This window comes from Sminthopsis crassicaudata, chromosome 1, assembly GCF_048593235.1.
Source record: "Sminthopsis crassicaudata isolate SCR6 chromosome 1, ASM4859323v1, whole genome shotgun sequence".
NCBI lineage: Eukaryota > Metazoa > Chordata > Mammalia > Dasyuromorphia > Dasyuridae > Sminthopsis > Sminthopsis crassicaudata.
The window spans coordinates 28,357,573-28,384,208 of record NC_133617.1 but is presented as its reverse complement, the minus strand read 5'-3'; the positions used below and the strand labels follow the sequence as shown (position 1 = coordinate 28,384,208).

At 42.4% G+C, this 26,636-nt stretch overlaps 1 protein-coding gene across 1 annotated transcript in view; it reads left to right on the top strand.

Annotated features, from left to right (window-relative positions):
- Positions 1-7,713: 7,713 nt before the first annotated feature.
- The window catches only part of PLBD2 (phospholipase B domain containing 2), a 38,298-nt gene continuing 19,375 nt past the window's right edge, over positions 7,714-26,636 (top strand). Inside the window, exon 1 of the mRNA XM_074297063.1 lies at positions 7,714-7,960. Coding sequence (XP_074153164.1) covers positions 7,749-7,960 — 212 coding nt within the window. The 5' untranslated portion in view covers positions 7,714-7,748. The remainder of the gene's footprint in view (positions 7,961-26,636) is intronic.

Sequence of the window (26,636 nt, the reverse complement as noted above, 5' to 3'; positions counted from 1 at the left end):
TTTTTGGAAGTCTGCCTGCTTATAATTTTTAATAGCACAATAGTATTTCATTAGAATCATATATCACTTATACTCAGCCATTCCCCAATTGATGGGCATTCCCTCAACTTCCAACCCTCTGCCACCACAAAATAGAAATATTTTTGTACATTTCCTCCTTTTCTTTTTATTTCTTTGGCATACAAAGCTGGATCAAAAGGTATGCCCGGTTTTATACCCCTTTGGCATAATTCCAAATTGCTCTCCAGAATGATTGCATCAGTTCACAACTCTACCAACAATGAATTAGGATCCCATTTTTCCACATCTCCAATATTTTTCATTTTTCTTTTTGTCATATTAGTCAATCTGATGGATGTGAGGAGAGACCTCAGAGTTGTTTTAATTTTTATTTCTCTAATCAATAGTCATTCAAAACAAAAAATGCAAAATCTTTAAAAAATAATTTCAGAAGCACAAAGAGAAGAAGGTGGGTAGGCACAAATTCTTCAGTTTAAAAAAATCTGGTGGTTTAACAGACCTTAAGCTCAACACAAGACTATAGTGTAATGTGGTAGCTCAAAAAGCTGGTAAAGCCATTTTAAGATGTATTAACAAGGGCGTAGTGTCCAGAATTAAGCCCAACTCTTCTGGCTTCTGGCTTCCTTCAAGATAATAAAAATAACTAGTGTTTATATAGTGCCTTCTATATGACATGGTACTAAGTGCTTTTACAAATATGATCACATTTGATCCTCACAACAACAAGATAAGTGCTATTATTATTTCTATTTTACACAACAGGAAACTGAGGTAAACAGATTAAGTGACTTGCCCAGGATCACACAGTTAGTGAATGTGTGAGGCTGGATTTGAACTCAATTTTTTTTGAGAACTCAATCTTTTTTGATTGTGTCATCTAACTGTTCATATCCTACGTGAAACTTTCTTTTTTCTTCTCTTCTTCCATACTTTCTCCCTCTTGCCTTCCCTCTGAGATGACTTTTCATTTACCCTGTGTATATAATTATATGCTTCTAATTGTTTTCATGTTGTTTCTCTCCTCTTAGACTACAAGCTCCTTGAAGGTAGGAACCCTATATTTATTTTTCTTTTTATCCCTCAGCACTTCAGGCAGAGCTTGGCACACAGCAGAAGCTTAATAAATGCTTATGGGACGATAGACTAATCGACCAATAATTCAACTGATCTTTGCTTATCAGAGCACATCAGTTCTGCTGGCTTTTCATTTACCCTGAGTATATAATTATATGCTTCTAATTGTTTTTATGCATTTCAGTCAGGACATCCACACACCAGCCGATATCCTGAGACAGACAACCATAATGAAAAATGGTGTCAATCATACACAATATTAGGATTGGTTGAAAGAAGTGGAGATAATTAAAGAGGAGAAAAGGCTTGGGGGTAATATTACTATATATATACAACTAGGTCTTTTCTATATCCAAAGAGATTTTAGATTTATTCTGTATCTGTTTAGGAAAGTGATACTCATTTATAAAGTTTATATAATCAATCTTATTATCTATATATACATCCCTGAAATGAATACTGCCAAGATAAGTAAACTTATCCACAACATTCAAAATTTGATATATATAAAATATAATAAATAATAGTTTATATTGATATAAAATATATTTGATATATTAGACATAATATATAATATATAATATAATATACACATATTATATTATATATATAAACATACATATATTTATACAGTAATTTTTGCATTTAATGCATTACAAAATGAGCATATATATGTGTGCATATGTATATATGTATATACACACAATTATCTGTGCATACATGTATTTGTGTTTTTATATATGTATATAATATGCCAGGCACTGTGCTAAGCACTTTACAAATCTTATCTCATTGAATCCTCACCAGAACTCTGGGAGTTATCCCATTTTATAATTGCTAAAGAAATTGAGGCAGAAAAATATGAAATGACTTGTTTAGGATCATATAACTAGTATGTATCTGAGGTAGAATTTGAAATCAGGTCTTCCTAGCTTCTATTAAACCACTTAGGGGCCTCTTTGTTTATCTTGAATGTATCTAAATATTTTGGAAGATCATGGCAAAATCTGGTTGCTTGGAGAAGTTCAGCTGTATCGTAAAACTGGATCCATGATTCGCCTGCGTTCTGAATCATGGTTGCTGCTCTCTCATTTTCCCAGTCAGCCGTGGAGTGAAGCGGTGCTGTGTGTTCGCCCCCATGCTTTTTAGCATGCTATTTTCATTTGTTTTCAGTGAGAATGAAAACATCAAGGTCAGCTACCACACTGATGGTAAATAATTTGACTTGAAAACACAAGGAAGCTAGGTGGATTGAGACCAGCCCTGGAGTCAGTGGGACCTGAGTTCAAGCTCTGTGACCCTGGCCAAGCCACTTAACCCAAACCACCTCCAAAAATTTCAAAAGCAAAGATTACGAGGCAAGATTAAAGTGGAAGAGTTGGTGTTCAGTGTATTCAGTGCAGCTTCTGAGCCTGAAGTGCAACAGAGCATGGACATCATTCATTGCTGTTTGCGTTATTTTGGCTTGACAATAACACCAAGAAAACCCAGATACTCCAGCAGCTCACACCATGCCATCCAGTACGGCCAATGGACAAAAATTTTGAATGCTGTGGATAAGTTCTCTTACCTTGGCAGTATTTTTTCCAGAGATGTGTATATAGTTAATGAGATTGCAATATGCTTTCCTCCAGAGGAAACCGAAGGTCTACAGAGCCACTGTGTTGACTCAATTGTCCTATGCCCATAAACCCAAGCAGTTCATCAGTGTCCGGGAAAATCGAATCGCTTCCATTTGAATTGTCTGAGGAAGATTCAGAAGGTCAGTTGGCAGGAAAGGTACAAGATGCTGAGGTTCTTTCTGGAACTAAACTGCTGAGCATCTCAATTCCACTGCAGAGAGCACAAGTCCGTTGGACTGGCCATGTTGTTCGAATGCCAAATGGGCATTTACATAAAAGAGTATTTTGTGGAAAACACACAAGGGAAGCACTCATGTGGTAGCCAGAGGAAGGATACAAGGACACTCTCAAGGTCTCTCTGAAGAACTTTAGAATTGATTGTTTCCCATGGGAGACACTGGCACAGGACTGCTTTGCACGGAGTGCCCACATAAAAGAAGTCACTGTGCTCTGAGTGAAGCAGAATTGCAGAGTCTCAAAAGACACGTGAGATGCACAAATTTAGATCCCTCTCTGCTCCAAAGGTTCATTTGGATTATGTGTGTCTGACTTGTGCTAGAGGCTTTTGAACTCCTATTGGGCTGATCAGCCACAGTAAGATGCATTGTACTTTGACCTCAACATAGTAATGTCATTTTGGTCCTCTTCAAACAAGAAGGACAATAGCCAACCAACCTATTAGCATGTCATTTCCCCTTCAAGATTGAATTTCTTTTTTTTTTGGCCCTTTTTTGTTAACCCTAGGGCTTACCACAATGCCTGGCCCTTTTGTTCTTGTTGTTTTAGTCATTTTCAATCATGTCCATATAGTGAGTGCTTAACAAGGGCTCACAAAAAATGTTTGATTGTTTAGAGACAGAAGGAAGAATAGGGTATAAAACTGATGAATTAGATATAAGGCTAGAAGTCCAGAAAAACAAATAAACAGATAAATAACCCCTTCCTAAGAATGAGAGTTGTACCCTCCCAAGTCTTAGTATCACTTTCACTGAACAGTTTCCAAGTGGATGGCCACCCGTCCAGAGTATGTTGTGGAAGGGAATCTTGTTCACCTCCCTGGCTTCAAGGTATCCTCCAGTTCTAAGATTTTGTGTCAGTCCCCAGTCTTTTTCTTTTTCTTTTTCTTTTTCTTTTTCTTTTTCTTTTTCTTTTTCTTTTCCTGAGGCTGGGGTTAAGTGACTTGCCCAGGGTCACACAGCTAGGAAGTGCTAAGTGTCTGACGCCATATTTGAACTCAGGTCCTCCTGAATTCAGGGCTGGTGCTCTATCCACTGCACCACCTAGCTGCCCCCAGTCCCCAGTCTTGGGAAGTTTATGCTCTCCCTGGTTGGACTGGATACTTTAAACAGAATCTATCTAGAATCAACCAATGGTCTCTATGAAATAGACAGTGAGTAGAGATGTTTTCCTTGGAATGGTTCAAGAAAGACAGGCAACAGCTATGGTGGGAAGTGGGAGAAAGACTAAGAAGTCCACTTTTTCCTCATTTTTGTACTCTTAATGACCCCATTTGGTGTTTTCTTGGCAGAGATAATGGAGTGGTTTGCCATTTCTTTCTCCAGGTATTTTACAGATGTAGAAACTGAGGCAAATGGGGGAAGTGACTTGCCCAGGGTCACACAGCTACTAAGTGTCTGAGGCCAATTTGAACTCACAAAGATGAATCTTCCTGACTACATGCCTGACACTTTCTTCACTGTACTGTCTGGTTCTTTTTTTTTTCCCTTAGTAGGGTAATAGAATGAGAACTCTTACCCCTGAGGCATTCTGATGCCATAAACCCTGCATTATGTAGCAGGCAGGAAGATATCGTTTAAGGGTATGGATACTAAATAAATCTTAACCAGGAAACCTTGGGAAGGATATCAACAATGATGGATGGTATGAGAAGATAAACTCTGGGCAAACTCAGCTTGCTTGCCTGTCTCTCAGCCACTGAACCCTAAGGGAAGATGTGCAAAAACCCTGCAAAAACTTATTTTTTTATTCTTTTAAAATTTTTTTATTCTTTTATTCTTATTTCTTATTTATTTTTATTTAAAGTTTTGAGTTCTAAATTCTGCCTCCCTATCCTCCCTCCTCCCCGAGATGGTAAGCAATCAGGTATAGCTTAAACATGTGCAATTTTGTATTAGTATTTTTGTACCGTATTAGTGATTTTGTACAAGAAGACTTGAATAAAAGGAAAAAAATGAAAGTGAAAAATAGCATGCTTCAGTCTGTATTCGATCAATATCAGTTCTTTCTCTGGTGGTGGATAGTGTGCTTCATCATTTGTCCTTTGGGATTGTTTTGGATCATTGTACTGCTGAGAACAGCCAAGTCATTCACAGCTCTTCATCGAACAATATGGCTGTTACTATGTACAGTGATCTGTTCACTTCACTGTGCATCGGTTCACGTCTTTCCTGATTTTTCTGAAATCATCTGTTTCTCATTTTACAATCATATACCACAGCTTGTTCAGTTACCCCCCAATTGACAGAAATCCCTTTTCAATTGTACTAAATGGGTCTTTTCCCTTTTGGGGGTGGGATTGTCTTGGTGATACAGACATCTAGTAAAGGTATTACTTAATCCCAGTGAATGCACAAGTTTTATAACCCCGTGGTATACTTCCAAATTGTTTTCCAGAATAGTTGGATCATTTCCCAGCTCCAACAGTGCATTAGTGTTCCAGTTCTCTCACATCCCCTCCGACATCCAACATTTCCCTTTTTGGATTGTTCTTTTCTTTTTCTTTTTTAATTAATTTTATAATTATAACTTTTTTGACAGTACATATGCATAGGTAATTTTTTACAACATTATCCCTTGCACTCCCTTCTGTTCCGAATTTTCCCCTCCTTCTCTCCATCCCCTCCTCTAGATGGCAGGCATTGTCATATATATTAAATATGTTATAGTATATCCTAGATACAATATATGTGTGCAGAACTGAATTTTTATTGTTGTTGTTGCAAAGGAAGAATTGGATTCAGAAGGCAAAAATAACCTATGAAGAAAAACAAAAATAAAAACAGTTTACACCCATTTCCCAGTGTTCCTTCTCTGGGTGTAGCTGATTCTGTCCATCACTGAACTATTGGAACTGAATTAGATCTCCTCTTTGTTGAAGATATCCACTTCCATCAGAATACATCCTCACACAGTATCATTGTTGAAGTGTATAATGTTGGATCGTTATTTTCAAACAGAAGAGTGTGTGATCTTGGGAAACATTTTTCTCCTCCTTAGACCCTGAATTTCTCATCTGTAAAATAAGAATGATAAATTCCATCTCCAAGGCCCCATCTAGATACTGTGATACTGCTCCATTGGGAGGAGTTTAGGGCAGAGAGTCAGGAAAAATCTGGGTGGACTTTGCATCTTGGTTGGTTTGCAACAGTGTCACTTGCCATGTTAGGTTTTTGTTTTCTCATCTGTAAAACAGGATCAATAATTGCTGCCTAACCAACCAGGTTGTGCAAGGATAGAATATGATGAGTAGAGTAGACCATTGCTTTCGTGCCCTTTGGCAGTGGTTCGAGTTCAGCAGCACTGAGTATGGGTAGGGCAGGATTTCAGTGATAAGGCAGTGGGGAATTTCCCACAGGGCCTCAGAGACCCGGCCCTTGCTGTCCCTCAATGACCAAAATTAAAAAATGTGATGCAGGAGTTCAGGCATATTTCTGCATTTTCCTTGGATGAGGAGCACAACCTTTGTCTACTTTACCTTTGACTTACTACGCATTTTAATATAATTCCCTTTATTAGGGTGAGCTTTATCCCTCTCCCTTGGACAGCACGAGACAAAAATCCAGAGGAGGGTAGAAGACTACCTAGAACTCAAGATTCAAAAGCCCAGACCACATTTTACTGGAGTTATAAATCTGGAGATTAGTGGAGATCCCACTTTTCTGCTCCGCGCAGTCCTTGTAGACCATTTGCAATTATCTGATGACCTTTGTATTTCTATATCAGCCAATGGTCTCTATGAACTAGTGAGTAGGGATGTTTTCCTTGGAATGGTTCTGGAAAGGCAGGCGATAGCTATTGTGGGAAGTGGGAGAAAGACTAAAGAAGTCCACTTTTTCTCACTTTTGTACTCTTAATGACCCCATTTGGGTTTTTCTTGGCAGAGATACTGGAGTGGTTTGCCATTTCTTTCTTCAGGTCATTTTACAGATGGAGAAACCGAGGCAAAAACATACACACCTACTATGTGCAGAGATACTGGAGTGGTTTGCCATTTCTTTCTTCAGGTCATTTTACAGATGGAGAAACCGAGGCAAAAACATACACACCTACTATGTGCAGAGATACTGGAGTGGTTTGCCATTTCTTTCTCCAGGTCATTTTACAGATGGAGAAACCGAGGCAAAAACATACACACCTACTATGTGCAGAGATACTGGAGTGGTTTGCCATTTCTTTCTCCAGGTCATTTTACAGATGGAGAAACTGAGGCAAAAACACACACACCTACTAGGTGCTGAGCACTGGGGATATAAAAGAGAAAACAGGAGGTGGGCAGAGCTTCAGTCCTATAGGGAGTATGTCCAGGGACACACATAAGATGCAGAGATCCAGAAAGTCAGAGCTTAGTGATCCTCTGGTCCATCGCCTTCATTTTACAGGGAAGTAAACTGAGGCCCAGAGTGGGGGTGTGACATGGACAAGGAAGGCGCGCCAGAGCGCCGCTCCTCATCAGGACTAGAGGGACCTTGGATTTTAATAAAAGCTTGCTGATTGATTGACTGTCCAGACGCTCTCATTTGAAAAGTGGTCCAGAGGAGCAGCTTCTCCAAGGAGACGTCCGGAGCCATCCGGCAGAGCGGGGACTTGCACCAAGTCCTCGGACCGATCCCCGAGCGCTCGCGCAGTTTAGGAGGTGCCCCCGGGGACGCAGGACGGGGGATGGAGCCCTAGCTCCCGGGCCGGCCAATTCTAGGGCTCCGGGAGTTCCCCTTTAAGGGCGGCCCCGCCCGGGGTCGGGCGCCGAGTCACGTGAGCGGCGATGTTGCAGCGGGCGCGGACACAGTCGCTACAATGTATCGCGGCGGCTGCCTGGCCCTGGGGCTGGCGCTGGGGCTGGGGCTGGGGCTGGCGCTGAACTTGCCCCGGCCCTCGCTCCCGCCGCCGCCCTCCAGGACCAGCTCGGTGGTGGTGGACGCGACCACGGGCCAGCTCAAGGTGGTGGAGGGCCGGGCGGCCGGGGCCATCGCCTGGGCCAACCTCACCAACGCCATCGGCAGCACCGGGTGAGCTTGGGGGCCGCGGCCGCGCAGCGCTGGGAGGGCCTGGCAGGGCCCGGGGCCGACACCGGCTGGCCAAGGAGTCTGTGCTGGAGATTGGCCGGGGCCCGGGCTGGGAGGGGCCCGGGAGGGACGCGGGAGGGCTCGCCCGGCAGGTGGCAGGAGCTGTTCTGGGGCTGGGCTGGACACTGACCCGGGACGTGGGCTTAGGCCGGGCAGAGGCCGCGGAAGGCCCCAGCTCATCCTGTCACAACGTCCAGCCCCTGCCGGGTTGGGACTCCAGCCCTCGGGCAACTTTGTGAACTGGCCCTGTGCCCACCCCCGCCCCGGGGCCAGGACTAAGAGCAGAGCTCTGCCCGAGCCCCTCAGAGTGCCAGCCTTCTGTAGGTAACCACTGGCGTGGGATTCTGGGATTCGCCATCTCCCCCAAACCAGTCCTTTCTGCCTGACCATAACCACCTTCCTCTTCTCATCCTTGACCCACCATAGGGGGTGTGACATTGAACCCACTGGAGTCCTCATCCGTGGGGAAATGGGGCAAGGGAAGCCCTGTGGAGCAGCCCTTTCGGTGGGGCTCATTCTTCCATGATCACAGCCAGGATTGGAACTCTGGCTTTTTTGAGTGTTCCTAATAATCTCTAGTGTTTTCACTCTTGGGGGCTTGGAATTCTGGGTTTCTGGCAACACCCGCAGCCTTAGCCCTGTTTGTGGGGCCAGCCGGCAGGCCATCATCATCCCCCCCCCCCCCCCTCCCCCCCCCCCCCCGAGTTTGGGCTTCTGGCAGCCCCTCTAGGCTAGCCCCTTCAGGTGACCAGCCCATTACCCATAATCCTTTGTCTTTCCCATGCAAGAGGGCCAGGGGTTTCTGGAAGGTCCCATAGATTCAGCCTTCTGTCTCTATACTCTATACAATGGTCCTCAAACTTTTTAAATAGGGGGCCATTTCCCTGTCCCTCAGACTGTGGGAGGCCAGACTACAGTAAAAACCTCACACTCTGTCTCGGCTCCTCAGCCCATTTGCCATAAACCAGGGGGACACATAAACGTCCTCAGCTGCTGCATCTGGCCCACGGGCCTTAGTTTGAGAACCCCTGAGTCTATACTCTTTGGGGAATGTTACGCTGCTTTTTAGCCCTTAAAAGCTGGTTTCTTTGGTGCTCTCACCACCCTTGGTCACCAGGTCAGGCCAGAGATGTTGGTACTCAAGAGATGAGGCTTCCCTCCCCCAGGCTGAATGGGTCTGTCCCTTTCATTCCAAACATCCAAATGAGGTTTGACGCCAAGAATAGGCAGTAGGAAGAGCCCTGGTCAGTAATCCCGGGTTCTAGTCCTGGCTTGGCCTCTTATTCCCCTTGAGAGTCCTCTTTCCTTTGTTACTTCTCTCTGTGAATTTTCTCAGCCCATTGAAGGGCTCATTCTAAAGTTCTTTCTGCTTGTGATTAGTTTGTAACTGTTGGTGGCTGTAGCAGACTGGGACAGATTGGGCCATGGGTGCAGAGAGCATTGGATGTCAGAGAAGGCCTTAGAGCCTTTATAGAAAAAAAGGAAGGAAACAAGAGTTTATTAAGTACTTACTAGTGCCAGGCACCAGACTAAGTGCTTTTTTTTTTATTCTGAAATTATTTCTGGCCTCATTTATACTAATCTACTAAGATATCTAGTGCCAAATTTTTCTCTTTGCCTCCCTCCTCCCTCCCTAAGACAGCAAGAAATTTGATGTTGTTTTTTATACATGCGCAATCATGTTAAACATATTTTCCTAGGGTGTTTATGTATTCTGGGTCATTTAGCACTCTGTATTTGAACACTTCTTTTGTGATCACAGAGTTAAGCAATAGTCACATTGTGAAAGAAAAATCAGAACAAAAGAGAAAAACCACAAGAAGGAAAAACAAAAATAAAAAAAGATGAAAATAGTATACTTCGGTCTGCCTTCAGACTCCATATTTCTTTCTCTGGTGGTAGATAATTTTTCTATCATGAGTCTTTTGGAATTGTCTTAGATCACTGTATTACTGAGAAGTAATACACGCAAGTCACAATTGATCATTTGTTTAAGCACTTCCCCCACCCCCCATAAAGGCATTTATTAAAGGATTTATGACAATATTTAAAATAATGAAATACATTCATATAGATAATGAATTCTCTATTCTCTCACTAATTAATTGTTGTTGTTGTTGTTTTTTACTAATAGCTTTTTCTTTTTTTATAAGGTTTTTATTTTTCAAAATACATGCAAAGATAATTTCCAGCATTCACTCTTGTACAACCTTGTATTCCTGATTTTTCTCCTTCCTTTCCCCTTCCTTTAAACAACAAGTAATCTAATATAGATTAAATATGTGCAATTTTTCTAAACATATTTCCACATTTATCATGTAGCTTTTAATTTTTCAAATGCAAAGATAGTTTCCAGTATTCACTCTTGTAAAACCTGTGTTCCATATTTTTCTCCTTCTTGTTCCCTTCCTTTAAACAGCAAGTAATCCAATATAGATTAAATTTGTGCAGTTTTTCTAAACATATTTCCACATTTTTCATGTAGTTTTTTATTTTTCAAAATACTTTCCAGCATTCACTCTTGTAAAACCTTGTGCTCCATATTTTTCTCCTTCCCTTCCCCTTCCCTTAAACAGGAAGTAATCCAATATAGATTAAATATGTGCAATTTTTCTAACCATATTTCCACATTTATTATGTAGCTTTTTATTTTTCAAAATACATGCAAAGATAGTTTCCAGCATTCATCCTTGCAAAACTTTGTGTTCCATATTTTTCTCCCTCTCTTCCTTTTACCTCTTTTCCCCTAGACATTAAGTAATCTAATATAGATTAAACATGTATCACCATATATTTATGTTAGAGGAGTTGATAATCTTCGCCAGAAGAGGGAATGATCACATTGGAAGATATTCTCATATAGTGACCTGGGTACACAAAGAAATGGAAGGGTTTGCCCAGGGCCATTCAGGTAGTATGTCAGAGGCAAGACTTCAACTCAGGCCTTCTTATTCTGATGGAGGTCCAGGTGTTAAGCGCTTTTACAAATAGCATCTCATTTGAGCCTCACAATAACCTTATGAGGTGATGCTTCTGTATAGAAGGGAAGCTCTCCCCACCTCCCAGTTGTGGTGTTGTCGAAGGAGCTGAGCCCGATGAAATGGTTCTCCTAGCAGGGGAGGCTGGGCTGCAGTGGGGAAAGCCATTTGGGTAGCCACTCTAAGGCTGAGACCATTAGGGTGGGCCCAGGGAGTGGGGGACCACCTAAGGAGGGGGCAAACCGGCTCCCCGCCCAGTTCCTTAGAATGCTCATTTCCATCGCTGCAAGAAGATGAACCATTGTCCTTTAGCCCATGACTTGGGATGGAGTCGGCGTAGGTCACTCTTATGGCCTGCGTGTCTGTTGAGGCTCAGGACTGTCCCCCAGGTGGGCTTGGGAGGAAGAGCCCTGGCGGGTAGGCAGGACTGGTTCTTTAGAAGCAGCCCTCAGAGCTGTCTGCTGCCCCAGCTAGGCCCTATCTGCCTCCCGCCTCCATCATCAAGGGCCTTGGGCATCCGGCCTGCAGTTTTCTACTGTGGTCTGAACCAGTTTTATAGACTTTGCTGACTGCCTTGGAAGCTGGCAGAGGAGATGAGCATCTGATGCCATCGGTCAGAAAGCAAGTCAGCATCTGCTGTAGTCAGTATTGTCCTAGGTGCTGGGAGGGGGTTGGAGGAAGGATGGAAAGGATCCCATTTCTGCCATTCTCAGGACCTCATCTCCCATCTCTGTGTCCTCGGGAGGTTCTCCCCCAGGCCTGGAATGTGTTTCTACCTCATTTTCCCTTCTGGCTTCTTTCCAGGCTTGTTCCATGAGCTTCTTCCTATAGGAAGCCTTCCGTGATCTTCTTACCCTCCTCCATTTATCCTGCAGTCTACTTCTCTGCAACATCTGGGGCAAAACTTGTTTGTGTCTTGGGATTCTCAGGATCTGGCCCAGTGCCATGCACTCAGCTGATAAATGCTTAGTGTTGAAATGATTTCTCAGTCAGTGAGTCAGGACAAACTTGAAAGTGACAGAGGGACACCTACGGCTAAAACATAATTCACAGTGAGATCACCCCACAGGGGAGTCTTGGGTTATTTACTATCTATTCCTGTTGGAGCCTCCAGTTAAAGAATTGGGGACACCTACTTCTTAGGAAAATTTATAAGGTATTTTTTTTTGCTGAGGCAATTGGGGTTAAGTGACTTGCCCAGGGTCACACAGCTAGAAGTGCTAAATGTCTGAGGCCACATTTGAACCGGTCCCCCTGAATTCAGGGCTGGTGCTCTATCCACTGAGCGACCTAGCTGTCCCCCCAAATTGTGAGTTTTAAAGCCCTATGGGAAAGAAAGGAATAGGATTTGGCCAACAGGCAATAGGAATGACAAGTGTAAGCCTTGGGTGAGGGGAGCAGCCCCAGGATTCCCTCTGTCTGTCAGCACCCGCTCTGCTCATGAGTCATTGGTGGGGGTGGCTGGCCCTCAGCTCCAGAGAGGAGCGTAGGATGTGAACTTTTTGGCTTTTTAGGATACGGGGAGAGAAGTGAGATCTTGAGGTTTGTCAGACCGTGGCTGGAGCGTCCTCAGGACTCCTCTCGGGCAGGATGCATGGGAGCCAGTCTTCTGCTGAAATGAGGAAGTCGCGGGAACTTTCCACTTGCTGCTAAATAAGACTCCAAATAAGCCACCATCCCCTTTCTGAGACCCCACAGGCATTTCAACTGCAGGGTGGTTTTTTGTGCTTGTAACCATGTCTCAGAAGGAGTTGGGGAGATTTAGAAGCTTTTTAGAAACTGAGTTAAAAATAACATCCACCTCTCTAGTGCTTTAAATTTCCTGATGCTCATATCCCCATTTCAGAGATGGGGAAACTGAGTTGGCTGAAGTCACAAGTCTACTAAATGGAACCCAGACTTCCCGACTCCAAATCATGTTCCTTTCTCTGTAGCGTGCTAGAGAATGAGGAGAAGCATAAGATCTGTGATTTCTTAATATTAGGAATCCCCAGTGAAGAAAACAACAGCTACTATTACATAGTGATTTAAGATTTGTTTGGTGTAAAGGGCTGAAACTCTGCGTTGATGCACTGAGGTTGGACGACCAAGCACTTAAGCTAATTACCAATTGGCTAATACTCTATTAGCATATGCTTGGAAAATGGCCCTTCCCACTATCCTGGGCTGGTTCAATCTTTTTGGTGGATACAGAGAATTGTGGGAGGGACTAGGGGATGGAGTAAGACAAGCCAGAGTCACCTTGGGCAGGAGAGAAAAAAGAGAGGAGAGGTCCTGCAGCTCCTGTGTCCATGCCAATTCATTTCTACCCCTAAGACCAAGAATAAAGACCCAGGACTTTTGCTTATCCTGACTCTGGCTGATTCTAAGGTATCCAGGGGGCTAACTCTGTCTTCACAGTTTGGTACTTTACAAATAATGTCATTCGTCACACAATCCTAGAAAGTAGGTGCTATCCCCATAAGCCAAGGCTGACAGGGTCACATAGCTAGGAAGTGTCTGAGGCTACATTTGAACTCAGACCTTTGCTATTCCAGGTCCCAGCGCTCCATCCACTGCACCACCAAGCTGCCTCTACCAGGTTCCCTTCCGCCAATGCAGACGACCGGCCATCTGTGTGACAGTCTAGAGCTCCAGCGGGTTGCCCAGGTCCCCTGAGAGAGTAAATGATTTTTCCAGAGTAAAATTACAGAGTGTGTGTCACGGGCAGGATTAGAACGGTCATGTTTCTTTTAACTTTCCAATCCCCCTCCATTTGATTTATTTTTTATCTTTACATCAGCCCTTCAAGGTAGGAAGGGATAATTCTTTCCATTTTAAAAATGGTGATTATGATTCCATAATATTAGGAATCTGCAGTGAAGAAAATAACAGCTACTGTTACATAGTGATTTAAGATTTGTTTGGTACTTTACAAATAAGGTCATTTGTTTCTCACAACAATCCTGGAAAGTAGGAGGCCTGGAGAGGGTGAGTCTTTTCTTTTCTTTTTTTTTTTTTTTTTTTTACATGTGTTACAATATAGTCTAGGTACAATACATGTGTGCGAATATCATTTTCTTGTTGCACAATAAACATTAGAATCCGAAGGTACATGCAACCTGGGCAGACAGATATTAGTGCTAACAATTTTCATTCCCCTCCCAGTGTTCCTTCTCTGGGTGTAGCTACCTCTGTCCATCATTGATCAACTGGAAGTGAGTTGGATCTTCTTTATGTTGAAGATTTCCACTTCCATCAGAATACATCCTCATACGGTATTGTTGTTGAAGTGTACAGTGATCTTCTGGTTCTGCTCCTTTCACTCAGCATCAGTTGATGTAAGTCTCTCCAAGCCTCTCTGTATTCCTCCTGCTGGTCATTTCTTACAGAACAATAATATTCCATAACCTTCATATACCACAATTTACCCAACCATTCTCCAACTGATGGACATCCATTCATCTTCCAGTTTCTAGCTACAACAAAAAGAGCTGCCACAAACATTTTGGCACATATATGTCTCTTTCCGCTCTTTAGTATTTCTTTGGGATATAAGCCCAGTAGTAGCGCTGCTGGGTCAAAGGGTATGCACAGTTTGATAACTTTTTGGGCATAATTCCAGATTGCTCTCCAGAATGGCCGGATTCTTTCACAACTCCACCAGCAATGTATTAGTGTCCCAATTTCCCCACATCCCCTCCAACATTTGTCATTATTTGTTCCTGTCATCTTAGCCAATCTGACAGGTGTGTAGTGGTATCTCAGAGTGGTCTTAATTTGCATTTCTCTGATCAGTAGTGATTTGGAACACTCTTTCATGTGAGTGGATATAGTTTCAATTTCTTCCTCTGAGAATTGTCTGTTCATATCCTTTGACCATTTATCAATTGGAGAATGGTTCGGTTTCTTATAAATTATGGTCAGTTCTCTATATATTTTGGAAATGAGACCTTTGTCAGAACCTTTGTTTTTAAAAATATTTTCCCAATTTGTTACTTCCCTTCTAATCTTGTTTGCATTAGTATTATTTGTACAGAAACTTTTTAGTTTGATGTAATCAAAATCTTCTATTTTGTGATCAATAATGATCTCTAGTTCTCCTCTGGTCATAAATTCCTTCCTCCTCCACAAGTCTGAGAGGTAGATTATCCTCTGTTCCTCTAATCTATTTATGATCTCATTCTTTATGCCTAAATCATGGATCCATTTTGATCTTATCTTGGTATATGGTGTTAAGTGTGGATCCATATCTAATTTCTGCCATACTAATTTCCAGTTTTCCCAACAGTTTTTTCCGAATAATGAATTTTTATCCCTAATGTTGGAATCTTTGGGTTTGTCAAAGATTAGATTGCTATAGATGTACCCTTTTTTGTCCTTTGTATCTAATCTGTTCCACTGATCTACCGGTCTATTTCTTAGCCAATACCAAATGGTTCTGGTGACTGCTGCTATATAATATAGCTTTAGATCAGGTACACTTAGACCACCTTCCTCTGAGTTTTTTTTCATTAGTTCCCTTGCAATTCTTGACCTTTTATTCTTCCATATGAATTTTGTTGTTATTTTTTCTAGGTCATTAAAATAGTTTCTTGGGAGTCTGATTGGTATAGCACTAAATAAATAGATTAGTTTGGGGAGTATTGTCATCTTTATTATATTCGCTCGGCCTATCCAAGAGCACTGAATGTCTTTCCAATTATTTAAATCTGATTTTATTTTTGTGGCAAGTGTTTTGTAATTTTTCTCATATAATTCCTGACTTTTCTTTGGTAGATGGATTCCCAAATATTTTATACTCTCAACATTTGTTTGGAATGGAATTTCTCTTTGTATCTCTTGCTGTTGCATTTTGTTAGTGATATATAAAAATGCCGAGGATTTATGTGGATTTATTTTGTATCCTGCCACTTTGCTGAAATTTTGAATTATTTCTAGTAGCTTTTTAGCAGAGTCTTTGGGGTTCTCTAAGTATACCATCATGTCATCTGCAAAAAGTGATAGTTTAATTTCCTCATTTCCTACTCTAATTCCTTGAATCTCTTTCTCAGTTCTTATTGCCGAGGCTAGCGTTTCTAGTACTATATTGAATAGTAATGGTGATAGTGGGCAACCTTGTTTCACTCCTGATCTTACTGGGAAAGGTTGCAGTTTATTTCTATTGCATATTATGCTTACTGACGGTCTTAAATATATACTCCTGATTATTCTAAGGAATAATCCATTTATTCCTATACTCTCAAGAGTTTTTAGTAGGAATGGATGTTGGATTTTGTCAAATGCTTTTTCTGCATCTATTGAGATGATCATATGGTTCTTATTAATTTGATTATTAATATGGTCAATTATATTAATAGTTTTCCTAATATTAAACCAGCCCTGCATTCCTGGAATAAATCCTACTTGATCATAGTGTATTATCTTGGAGATGATTTTCTGAAGTCTTTTTGCTAATATCTTATTTAAGATTTTAGCATCAATATTCATTAAGGAGATTGGTCTATAATTTTCTTTCTCAGTTTTCGATCTACCAGGTTTAGGTATCAGTACCATGTCTGTGTCATAAAAGGAGTTTGGTAGGACTCCTTCATCGAGGGTGAGTCTTTTCAAGCTAATCTGTTTTCCCCATGGTTCTCAGACGGAGATGGTGACTTTGGGAAGATCAGGGTGATAGAAGAGGTTGTTCCCAAGGGTGGCCATGGGGGAAAGACCGATGGTAAAAGGATTCATAGATTAAGTTCTAGAAGGGGCTTCCCAGGGGTTCTCCCAGTGTATTCTGGGAATCTCTCAGAGTCCCTGAGATTCTTTTAAGGGTCCAGGAAGTAAAAACTACTTTAATAATAATACTAAAATGTTTAAATTATGAATATGATTAAAATCTACAACGTGACCTACCCAACAAAAGCTCTCAGTAGGAGGTGTCCTTGATTTTTAAGAGTTTAAAGGGATGCGGGGACCAAAAAGTTTGGGAACGACTGATCTAGTTTAGTCCCCCACATGCAGGCCTGGAAGCTCATATGACTGAATTATGTGTACAAGGGGCAGGAATCCAAGACAAATCCGAGTGGTTCCCCACTTCCCTCTCCCCTTTCCAGGAACATCTTTTGGGTCAGAATTTCTGAATTTATGAGAACGATGGGATTCTGGAGTCCTTGGCTCCCTCCCAGCTGCAATACTAACTCTGTGACTTTGGGTGGATCATTTCTCTCTGGGATTTAAGACTCGCATTTATCATAAACGGTCCTGGTTCATGATTTCACAGGAACAGGGATGTTCCAGTGAAGAAATGCCCTTGCCAGTGCAGAGCAGTATCTGAGCTGCATTGTAGCGTCCAAGTTGCCTGGGGAAACTGAGAGATTGTGATGTTGCCAAGGTCACAATTCAGTTTTTATTAAGGGGAAAGACTTTAAATCAGCTCTGCCTTTTTCCAGTGACAAAGATGGCTTTTTTTTGGTCAAACTATGGTGCCTTTCACATGCATTTTACAAAAAAAAGGAGCTGAATCAGTTTGCCCATTTATTGCCTTCTGTGTGCCAGGCTCTGCTAATGCTGGGAATACTAAGGCAGAAGGACAGTCCCTGCTCTCAAGGGGCTCACGTGGAAGGGAGGGATGGGATAGGGGCTCAGGCTTCAAACTTGGCCTCCTCCTCTCTTTCATTGCTCTTCCTGCTCCCTCCCCTTACCGTACCCCGTGCTTCAGTGGGAGTGGCCTCCTGGCTGCTCGGATGCTCGGCTTTCTCCTCTGGTTGTCCCCAGGCCTGCAATGCCCCTTGCCCATCTCAGGCAACTGGCCTGTTAAAACCCTACCTTTTCCAGGAGCCTTTCCCCAGCTCTTGGAATCTCAGGGCCTGCCCTCTGTTCATTATCTTTGATCTAGCTTGGGAGCATTTCAAGGGCAAGGATTGTCGTGGCCTTTCTTTGTATTCTTCACTCTTAGTACAGTGCCCGGCAAATAGTAGGTGCTTAATAAATGCTGTGGCTGAAAGACTATCCCCAGCACTTAGTATAATGCTTGGCAGATAGTCGTGTCATGTCGGAGAAATTGAGGCAAGATAGAGATTAGAGAGTATTTAATAATTTATTTAAAAGGGAGAGATTTACTGGGACCAGATAGATGCATGGTTTGGTCCCAGAGGTGAATGAGACTATTGCCTCCAAGAATCCACCATCCAGCAGCCAAATTGAGTTCTCCATGACATTTATACACAGTAGCTAAACAAAGGCAGGGGGGTGGAGTCCGAATTCTGGTGAGCTGGAATCCCCAGGCAGGAACCATCTACTCAGCTCTGACAGGTTCCGGGGTAGGACCATAAATTCTTACTAACTGGGAGTTAAGAAAGTGTCTGACTAGAGACAGAATGTCTGGAGTCCCCCTTTCTGAGTTTATACATTGACAATTTGTAACCTTAGAGCAGATAGCACTGAGTTATATAGGTCTTCATGAACCAGAGCGGGATTTACAACTAAGGGGGTTGAGACAAATTAAGGAAACTGAGGCAAAACCAATTTAGGGAAACTTAGGACAATTAGGGAAATTGAGTCAAGACAATTAATAGAGAACTGTGTCACAACAGTAGGTGTAAGTAGGTGTAATGCTATTTGGCTGAATGATTGTCCCCAACTCTTACTTAGCATAGTGCTTGGCAAATAGCAGGTGCTTAATAAATGCCATTTGGCTGAATGACTATCCCCAGTTCTTGGCATAATGCCTGGCACAAATAGCAGGTGCTTCATAAATGATATTTGACTGAATGACTCCCTGTTATTCTAATAACAAGAATAAAGCAAAATTGCAGCCTCCTACCTAAGTAAGCACCTGCTAGCTTCCTTCCGCCTACTTATTTCCCATCAGGCTCTTCTGATCGTTAACCTAAATTTGCCTCTCAGCCCCAAAGCTTCTGAATTAAACCTCTTGAGACCAAAGTCTCCCCTGAGGACCAAAGAAAAGGAGGAAGTCCCCTTCTGGTATCCTGACAATTCAGAGAGAGATGATGAGTTCTGCCCTTGCCCTGCCATGAACTGGCTGAGGGGATTGGTTTTATCTCAGATTCTGGACAGATGTATATGGGTCATTTGATCCTTCTTGTTGCTTCTCCCACCTGACCACCTGCTTCCTCTCTTTCTGCTTGGACCATCCTGGCCCTTTACCCCTTGTCCTGAAGGCTTTCCTACCCAGAATCCTCCTCTAGGAATCTTGGGCTTCCCTCAAGATTTGTCTCATGAAGCTTTTCCAGGCCTTTGCACATAGCCTAATGCTTTTTATTTCTTAAACCCAGTAGCTGCTAATGCCCTCCTTCCAAAAAACTACCCCATATTTTTGTGTTTTATATGTGTATGTATATACACACATTTATCACATGCATATACAGAAAGTGTGTATATAATTATATATATATATATATACACATATATTACATACATATACATAATATGTATGTGTGGGTATCCTCCCATTTAAATCTAAGCTTTGTTTGTTTGTCTGTTTTGCTAAGGCAATTGGGGTTAAGTGACTTGCCCAGGATTACACAGCTAGGAAGTGTTGTTTCTTCAGACATATTTTACTCGGGGCCATATAGCTGCCGCTTAAATGTGATCTTCTTGAGGGCAGAAACTGGTTTTTTCCTCCTTCCTATATCAGAAAACATTTAGTAACTGTTTATTTCTTAGTTGAGGAGGGATCCTTCTGATTTGTCCTGAAGCTGCCAGAGATTCAGCAGAAGTCTGTGTAATCCCCACTGGGGGAGGACCTGTCCACGAGCAGCATTACCCAGGTCTCTATTTCTGCTCTCAGCAGCCTGGAAATCACACTCATCAGTGATTTAGGAGACCCTGATCATCTGTAGTGTTGAAGTGATGGGGGTCTTGGGAGAAATGAGCCTCCTCCTCCTCCTCATCATCATCACAGCATTTACTGATGAGATCAGGGTAGCAATACCGAGTTGGAAATAAACATGTGACAAATTCCCATAGTCATCCTCTTTGCCAAAAGGAAAACTTTTACAGGGAAGGGTTTACAGACAAAAATAAGAGATAAAATAGGCACCGGGAGTGGCAAATATGAAATAGAATTGGGGGAGCATAGAGCTAGCAAGGAAAAGATAAGTTCCCCAAGGGAACTCACAGTTAACCAGGGGAAAGGAAGTACTCGGAGAGTTGGGAATAAGCCATTGACTGCCTGGTTGGACTGACCAGAGTTAGAGTAAGAAGAATAGTGTCATTAGAGGGAAGGCGCTATAAGGGAGACAAAGAGAGTACCTCATAGTGAACTTAGTCCTGAAAAAAATTTAGCAGAGATCATCGTAAGCAGATCCTTCCCTTTTAGGGAAAATACAGTCTTGGGAGTTTCCCACCCTAAAACTGTGAACTCTAGAGGGAGGGGAAATCAAGGAGGAGGGGAAGTGCCAGGAGCTCAAAGGTGAGGGCATTAAGGAGCCAGGTGGAATGCACCTGGCAGACCAGGGCCCAGACCTGTCTGAATATAAGCTAGTCAGTATCAAAAAGGTTGTTGAAAAATGCACCGAGGTCTGAGGGCTAGACCGGGGGGTTCCATCCTCCCAATTACTCTCTACCAACAAGATAGTCTGGGAATTGATTCTATCTGATAATAGCTTCTTCCTGATAGGGGGAGATAGTTCACATCATCTATACTTCATGTGTTTTTTTTCCTGTTTCTGATTTTTATTTTTTTAGTTTCTTTTTTTTTATTAAAGCTTTTTATTTTCAAAACATATGCATGAATAATTTTTCAACATTGACCCCTGCAAACCTTGTGTTCCAAGATTTCCCCTTCTTCTCCCCCCACCTCCTTCCCTAGATGGCAAGAAATCCAATATATGTAAACATGTTTGTACAGTTATCTTGCTGCACAAGAACCATCATATCAAAAAGGAAAAAAATGAGAAAGAAAACAAAATGCAAAAAAAAAACCCAACAAAAAAGAGTGAAAATGCTATATACATCATGTTTTAAAGTTTGCATAGCCCTTTGCAAATATTATTCCAGATGATCCTCACATCAATCTTGCTGTTATTCCCATTTTACAGATGAATAAACTAAAGAAAGCAAAAGTTAAATAACTGGGCCAATGTTCCATAATAAATGTCTGAGGGAGAATTTGAATTCAGGTCTTCCAGGCTCCAAATCTAACTCTCTTATTCCTTGCAGTCACCTAACAATTTAAAGCTGGAAGAGGCTTAGGGTCCTTCAAGTCTCACTCTTCTTATTTTATAGCATATATAGTAGGCACTTAATAAACGTTTATTAATGATGATGGTAGTGGAAGAAACTGAGGCATAGAGAAATTGTCATTTGCCCAAGATCTCAGGCAGATAGTAATGATACAGATGGAATTTGAACTCAGCTCTTCTAACTTCAGGGTCAACAAGCTTTTTCTAAGTGTTTGTTACATAAGTACCAGACACTGTGCTAAGTGCTGAGGGTACAAAACGTGACTGAGGCAAAAGCAATCTCCATCCTCAAGATGCTTAAGTTCTAATGAGCAAGATAAAAAATTCAGTTGTGTACATATGTGCATGTATGTGCATGGGTGTGTATACAACCACAATCGAGTGATAAAACCCAGGGGAGACGTCATGTTTGTGATCACCAGATAGAGATTTTTCTCTATCATATGGCGCTCCCTCTTTCATGGTTAGTTCTGGTGATCACCTGTCAAACAGTCTGTCAAATTTTAAGTGTTGCAATAATGGAGAAGACGTTCCCCAGCATTTGGGAGAATGGCTTTCTCGGCCTAGGGGATGACAGGCAGCATGGAGGCGCCCAAAAAGGGCTGAGCCCAGGTCCTTATTAGCTGTGCGAGCTTGGGAAAAGCCAAAGGTGATAGCAGGAGCTCTTAGATTTAGGCCTGGAAGGGACTTCAGAGACCATCCGGTCTACCTCTTTTCATTTTACAGATTTTACAAATGAGTAAACTGAGATCCAAGAAAGGGGAAGTTACTGAAGATAGAGTTGAAATTTGATTCTGAATCTCCACACTATGTTTTTCCCCTCTGGGAGTTCCCTATGCTGATGAAGTCCACAATTAGATCCAAGTTTGCATAGTCTTATTTGAGTGGATCCCAAGGCCTAAAATTCTGCTGAGGGAGTCAGGACAGGAAGTTTAAGAAGTTCTTAACACATGAAATTTGGAAGCCAGAGAAACAATTCCCATTAGGAAAAAAAAAAGAGAGCTAAGCTCATTCAGGAGGCAAGACTTGTAGCACATCCCTTGTCCCAGATTGTGAGGTGCAAAGATAAAATTGACAGTGCCTGCCCTCAGGGAGCTTCCTGGCTTTATGTTTATACACACACTGGGTCTATAAAACCTACAGCATCAATGTAGGGAGCTTCTGTGGGAGGCCTGGGTAACTGGAGGCAACAGGAATGGTCTTATGTAGGAGGAAGGGCTTGAGCTTTGAAGGAAGCTAGGGGGTACTAAGAGGCAGAGGGGAAGGAGGGAGAGCACTTCAGGCTTGGGCAAAGGCCTGGAGGTTGGACTGGCATATCAGAGCGGTGTCCGGAGCATTCAAGGCCAGCGTGAGCTAAGGCTATGGTTCAGAAAGGGCCTTTTAAAGGCTATGTTGTATTTTTTCCCTTTTTTGATCTGATTTTTCTTGCACAGCCTGATATTTGTGGAAATATGTATAGAAGAATTGCACATGTTTAACATAGGTTGGATTTCTTGCCGTCTAGGGGAAGGGAGGGAAAAAATTTGGAATACAAGATTTTGCAAGGGTGAATGTTGAAAATTACCCATGCATATATTTTGAAAGCAAAAAGCTTTAATTAAAAAATAATAGTAAATTAATTTTTAAAAAGCTATGTTGTATTTAACTATTATCATATTGTTTGCCACCTCAGTGGGTGGGGGAGAGAGGGAGTTTTTCTTTGGTCATTTTTCAGTTGTAGCTGACTGTGACCCCTTTGGGGGTTTTCTTGGCAAAGGTACTGGAGTGGTTTGTCATTTTCTTCACTACCTCACTTTACAGATGAGTAAACTGAGGCAAATAGGTGAGTGACTTGCCCAGGGTCCTACAGTTAGGAAGTGTCTGAGGCTGAATTTGAACTTAGGAAGATGAGGCTAATGAGAGTTCCCAAATCCAGTCCTGGTGTTCTGTGTTCTGTGGCGTCAAATAGCTGCCTTAGGAAGAGAATTAGGAACTTGAAACTTTAAAAAATGAATGTTAAAAAAATACACATTAGAAAAAGAAATAAAAAATTAATTGGAAGCAACAGGAAGGTCAGAGATGGGGTAGGACCCATCACTGCTCTGAGTAGATGGAGGGATGATAAAAGGTAAAAGGAGAGAAGATAAAACTACTCAATTCTTTTCTTATGCTTTTTTCCTGAAGGAGTGCTGAAAAATGGGAGTCAAACCCCAGATCATTGGGTAAGGCAGATACTTAGCCCAGGAGCCGAATTCAAATCCTGTCTCATTCACTTATCCAGTAAGAATCACATGACAGAATAGATGGCAAGCATTCTGTCAAACCCTAGAGCGCCACACCACACCCCCAGCCGGCCAGCACAGGGCCTCACCAGAGCCTTTCAGTACTGACTGCAGTTACTTTTCAAAAGCCATATCCCCATTTTTTCCAGCTCTTCCTACAGGCCTCGTTGCTTTAACATATTAAAAGTGACAGAATAATTGCAGGTATTTACATAGCACCTACTATGTACCAGACATGCTATCTCCTTTTATCCTCGCAACGATCCTGTGAGGCAGAGGCTGTTATTATTCCCATTTTACTTTCTGGAAACGGAATGGGGCAGAAGCTCTCCCAGGATTCCACAGTGGTTATGTGTTGAGGGGAAAAGTCTGAATTTGAACACAGGCCTTTTCTGACTCTGACTTCACTGTTCTTTCTATGACAGGACTGGAAATGAGTGAATATTCTCCCCCGAGGCTGGGGTTCAGTGACTTGCCCAGGGTCACACAGCTAGAAAGTGTTAATTGTCAAGGTCAGATTTGAACTCGGGTCCTCCTGTCTTTGGGGCTGGTGCTCTGTCCACTGTGCCCCTAGCTTCCCCTAATACCCCATTAAAAAAAAAAAAAAGGGAACAGGGTGTGGGGCCTTTAAACCACAAACAAGGAAGAAGAAGAACTTTTTAGTAAAAGTTCTTTTTGTGAGTGTTTGGAAAGACAAGCGGACTTCACAGAGAAAGAACTCGGCTTTATCAAGAACCTGTTACACCAAACTGATCTCATTTCATTTTTTGAGTTACCGGGCGCCCTGTTTCTCCCTTTCCCACACTCTCTGTGAGACTTACTTGCCATTTCCTAACCCACTAGCCCATCTTTGCATAGGCTGTACCCCTTACGTGGACGCTGTCTCTTGTGCCTCTTAGAATCCTTCCTTTCAGAATCCATCCTTCACCCTCTTCACCATCCTACGTGGTACAATGGGGAGCCCCGGCCCTGAGTTCAAATCTGGCTTCAGACACTTACTAGCTGTGTGAGCCTGGGAAGTCATTTAACCCTGATTGCCTCAAAAAAAAAATTCTATTTCCTTAAGGCTCAGCTACATCACGTCCATGGGTCGTTAATATTCTTTGCCTCCTTGTAGATACTTTGCTGCTTTTTGAAATGGGTTGTATGTAAGGGAGATGATGTCCCATCACGTATCTAGAACAGTGATGAGATCTAATTAACGTTGGTCCAGTCGAATGGAACTGAACGGAGATAAAGTACCTTAATCTGGCAGGTTGATGTGTTCTTGCTGATGAGAGGGGGAGATATGGGCCAGGCAGTGACACGTCTGTGAAAGAGTGACCCTTAATGGAGGAAAAGGAGCAACAAGCAATGTGCCAGGCATTGTGTACTTTACAAGGGTTCTCTCTTTCAAAGCTTGGAAGGTAGGCGCTGCTATTAGTCCCATTTTACAGGTGGGAAAATTGAAACAATCGGGTTGAGTCACTTGACTGCTGGGGAGTATGAGGCAGAATTTGAACTTAAGCTTCCTAGTCTAGATCTGGTGTTCTCTGCACTGTTTCCTCAGCTGCTTGTCTCCACAGTACCCCCAAGGATCGATACACTCACTTCCATAATGCTTGCTTTGAAAATGCCAATTTGCTCCACTGTGACTGATATATTAGGGAACAATTTGAATGTAATGTGAATTTTGAGTTAGCTGAGAAACTGCTGAAATGCGGAAAACATTAGCACTTTACACCGATTCCCGGCCCTTCCTGCGTCCAATTCCATGAGCACACTTAGGTCTTTTTTCCAGGAAAAGGGCCAAATTTTCTGTCTGTTCTGGGACACTGGGAGCTTTGGGCAGCAGAGGGCTGGCATCCAGATCTCCTTCAATTGTGGCCTCTGACCACTGGGGCCTTGGATACACAACTATTTATTGGAGCATTTATGCATTTTTAACCCATTTAACTTTTTTTTTTTTTTTTTTTTTGCTAAGGCCATTGGGGTTAAGTGACTTGCCCAGGGTCACACAGCTAGGAAGTGTTAAGTGTCTGAGACCAGATTTGAACTCAGGTCCTCCTGACTTCAGGGCTGCTGCTCCATTCACTGTGCCACCCAGCTGCCCCACAACTCATTTAACTACATAAAGCTGTGCTCTTGTTTCTATTTGCTTTTTTATTTTCGTGCCAGTGACAAAGTGTTTGGCCATTGTGCCCCAAACTCCATTTCTCCCCTAAGCCTTTGTGATTTTTATTGTGCAGTTTTGCACAGCACACTGCTTTTTGGAAGAGCATATGTTGAGCTAGGGCAGGGCTGGCTGTCCTCAGCCCTATGGCAGGCTGAATGTACATGCCAAATTAGTAGAAGACACAGAACTGGAAGGAGTCGAGGCCTTGAATGGCAGATTTGGGATCTTGGAAGATCTTGCCAGGCTGGAATCTATTAAGAGAAATTTTAATAAGGCGAGGCGTCAAATTCTGTGCTTGACTTTAATGAATCATCTGCCCAAATATAGCTTAGGATGGCCGAGCCAGACAGTAGGTCTGGGGGAAAACCCCTACAGGCTTTAGCAATTTGCACTTGCCTCTGTTGGCTTTAATTTACCGGAGAAAGAAATGGCAAACCAAGAAAACTCCATGGAGTCTTGGTGTACTAAGTCCACGGGGTCATGGAGAGTTGGTTACAATTGAACGGCTGAACAACAGCAGTTAAATATGTCAGCAGTATAAGACAGCAGCCTGAGAAACCTAGGCCACGTCCCACTGTCTCAGGCTGTTTAAGAGGGCATTAGTGCTCTGCAGGAGGGAGGGCCCTAGCAAGAGCCCATCTGGAATTGTCTGTCCCAGCCTGGATATCCCACTTAAAGAGGGTCATTGATCTTTGAGAAGAGCCTGGATTTCAGAGGGTCCTACTGGACCCCACTCCTCGCTCTTGGAGTTGAGGGGACCACCTTCCTTCCACTGCTATCTTAATTGTCTTTACAGCGAAGGGGCGCTACTAGCTGGATGTCATTTAAGGAGGTTGGCAAGTCAGCAAGCATTCGTGAGTACCTACTGTGTGACCTGTCTTAAGGGAGCATATGAAGAAAAGCTTCTTGTCCCAGACAACCTTTCTAAGAGATTTTCCAAAAGATTTTTTTGCAAAGGTCTTTAGAAGAAAATATTATTTTTCAATGTTTTTATTTCTATTAAAAGGATGTTTTAAATATGTGTGAAGAACATTAAGCATCTATTTATGAGAAGTT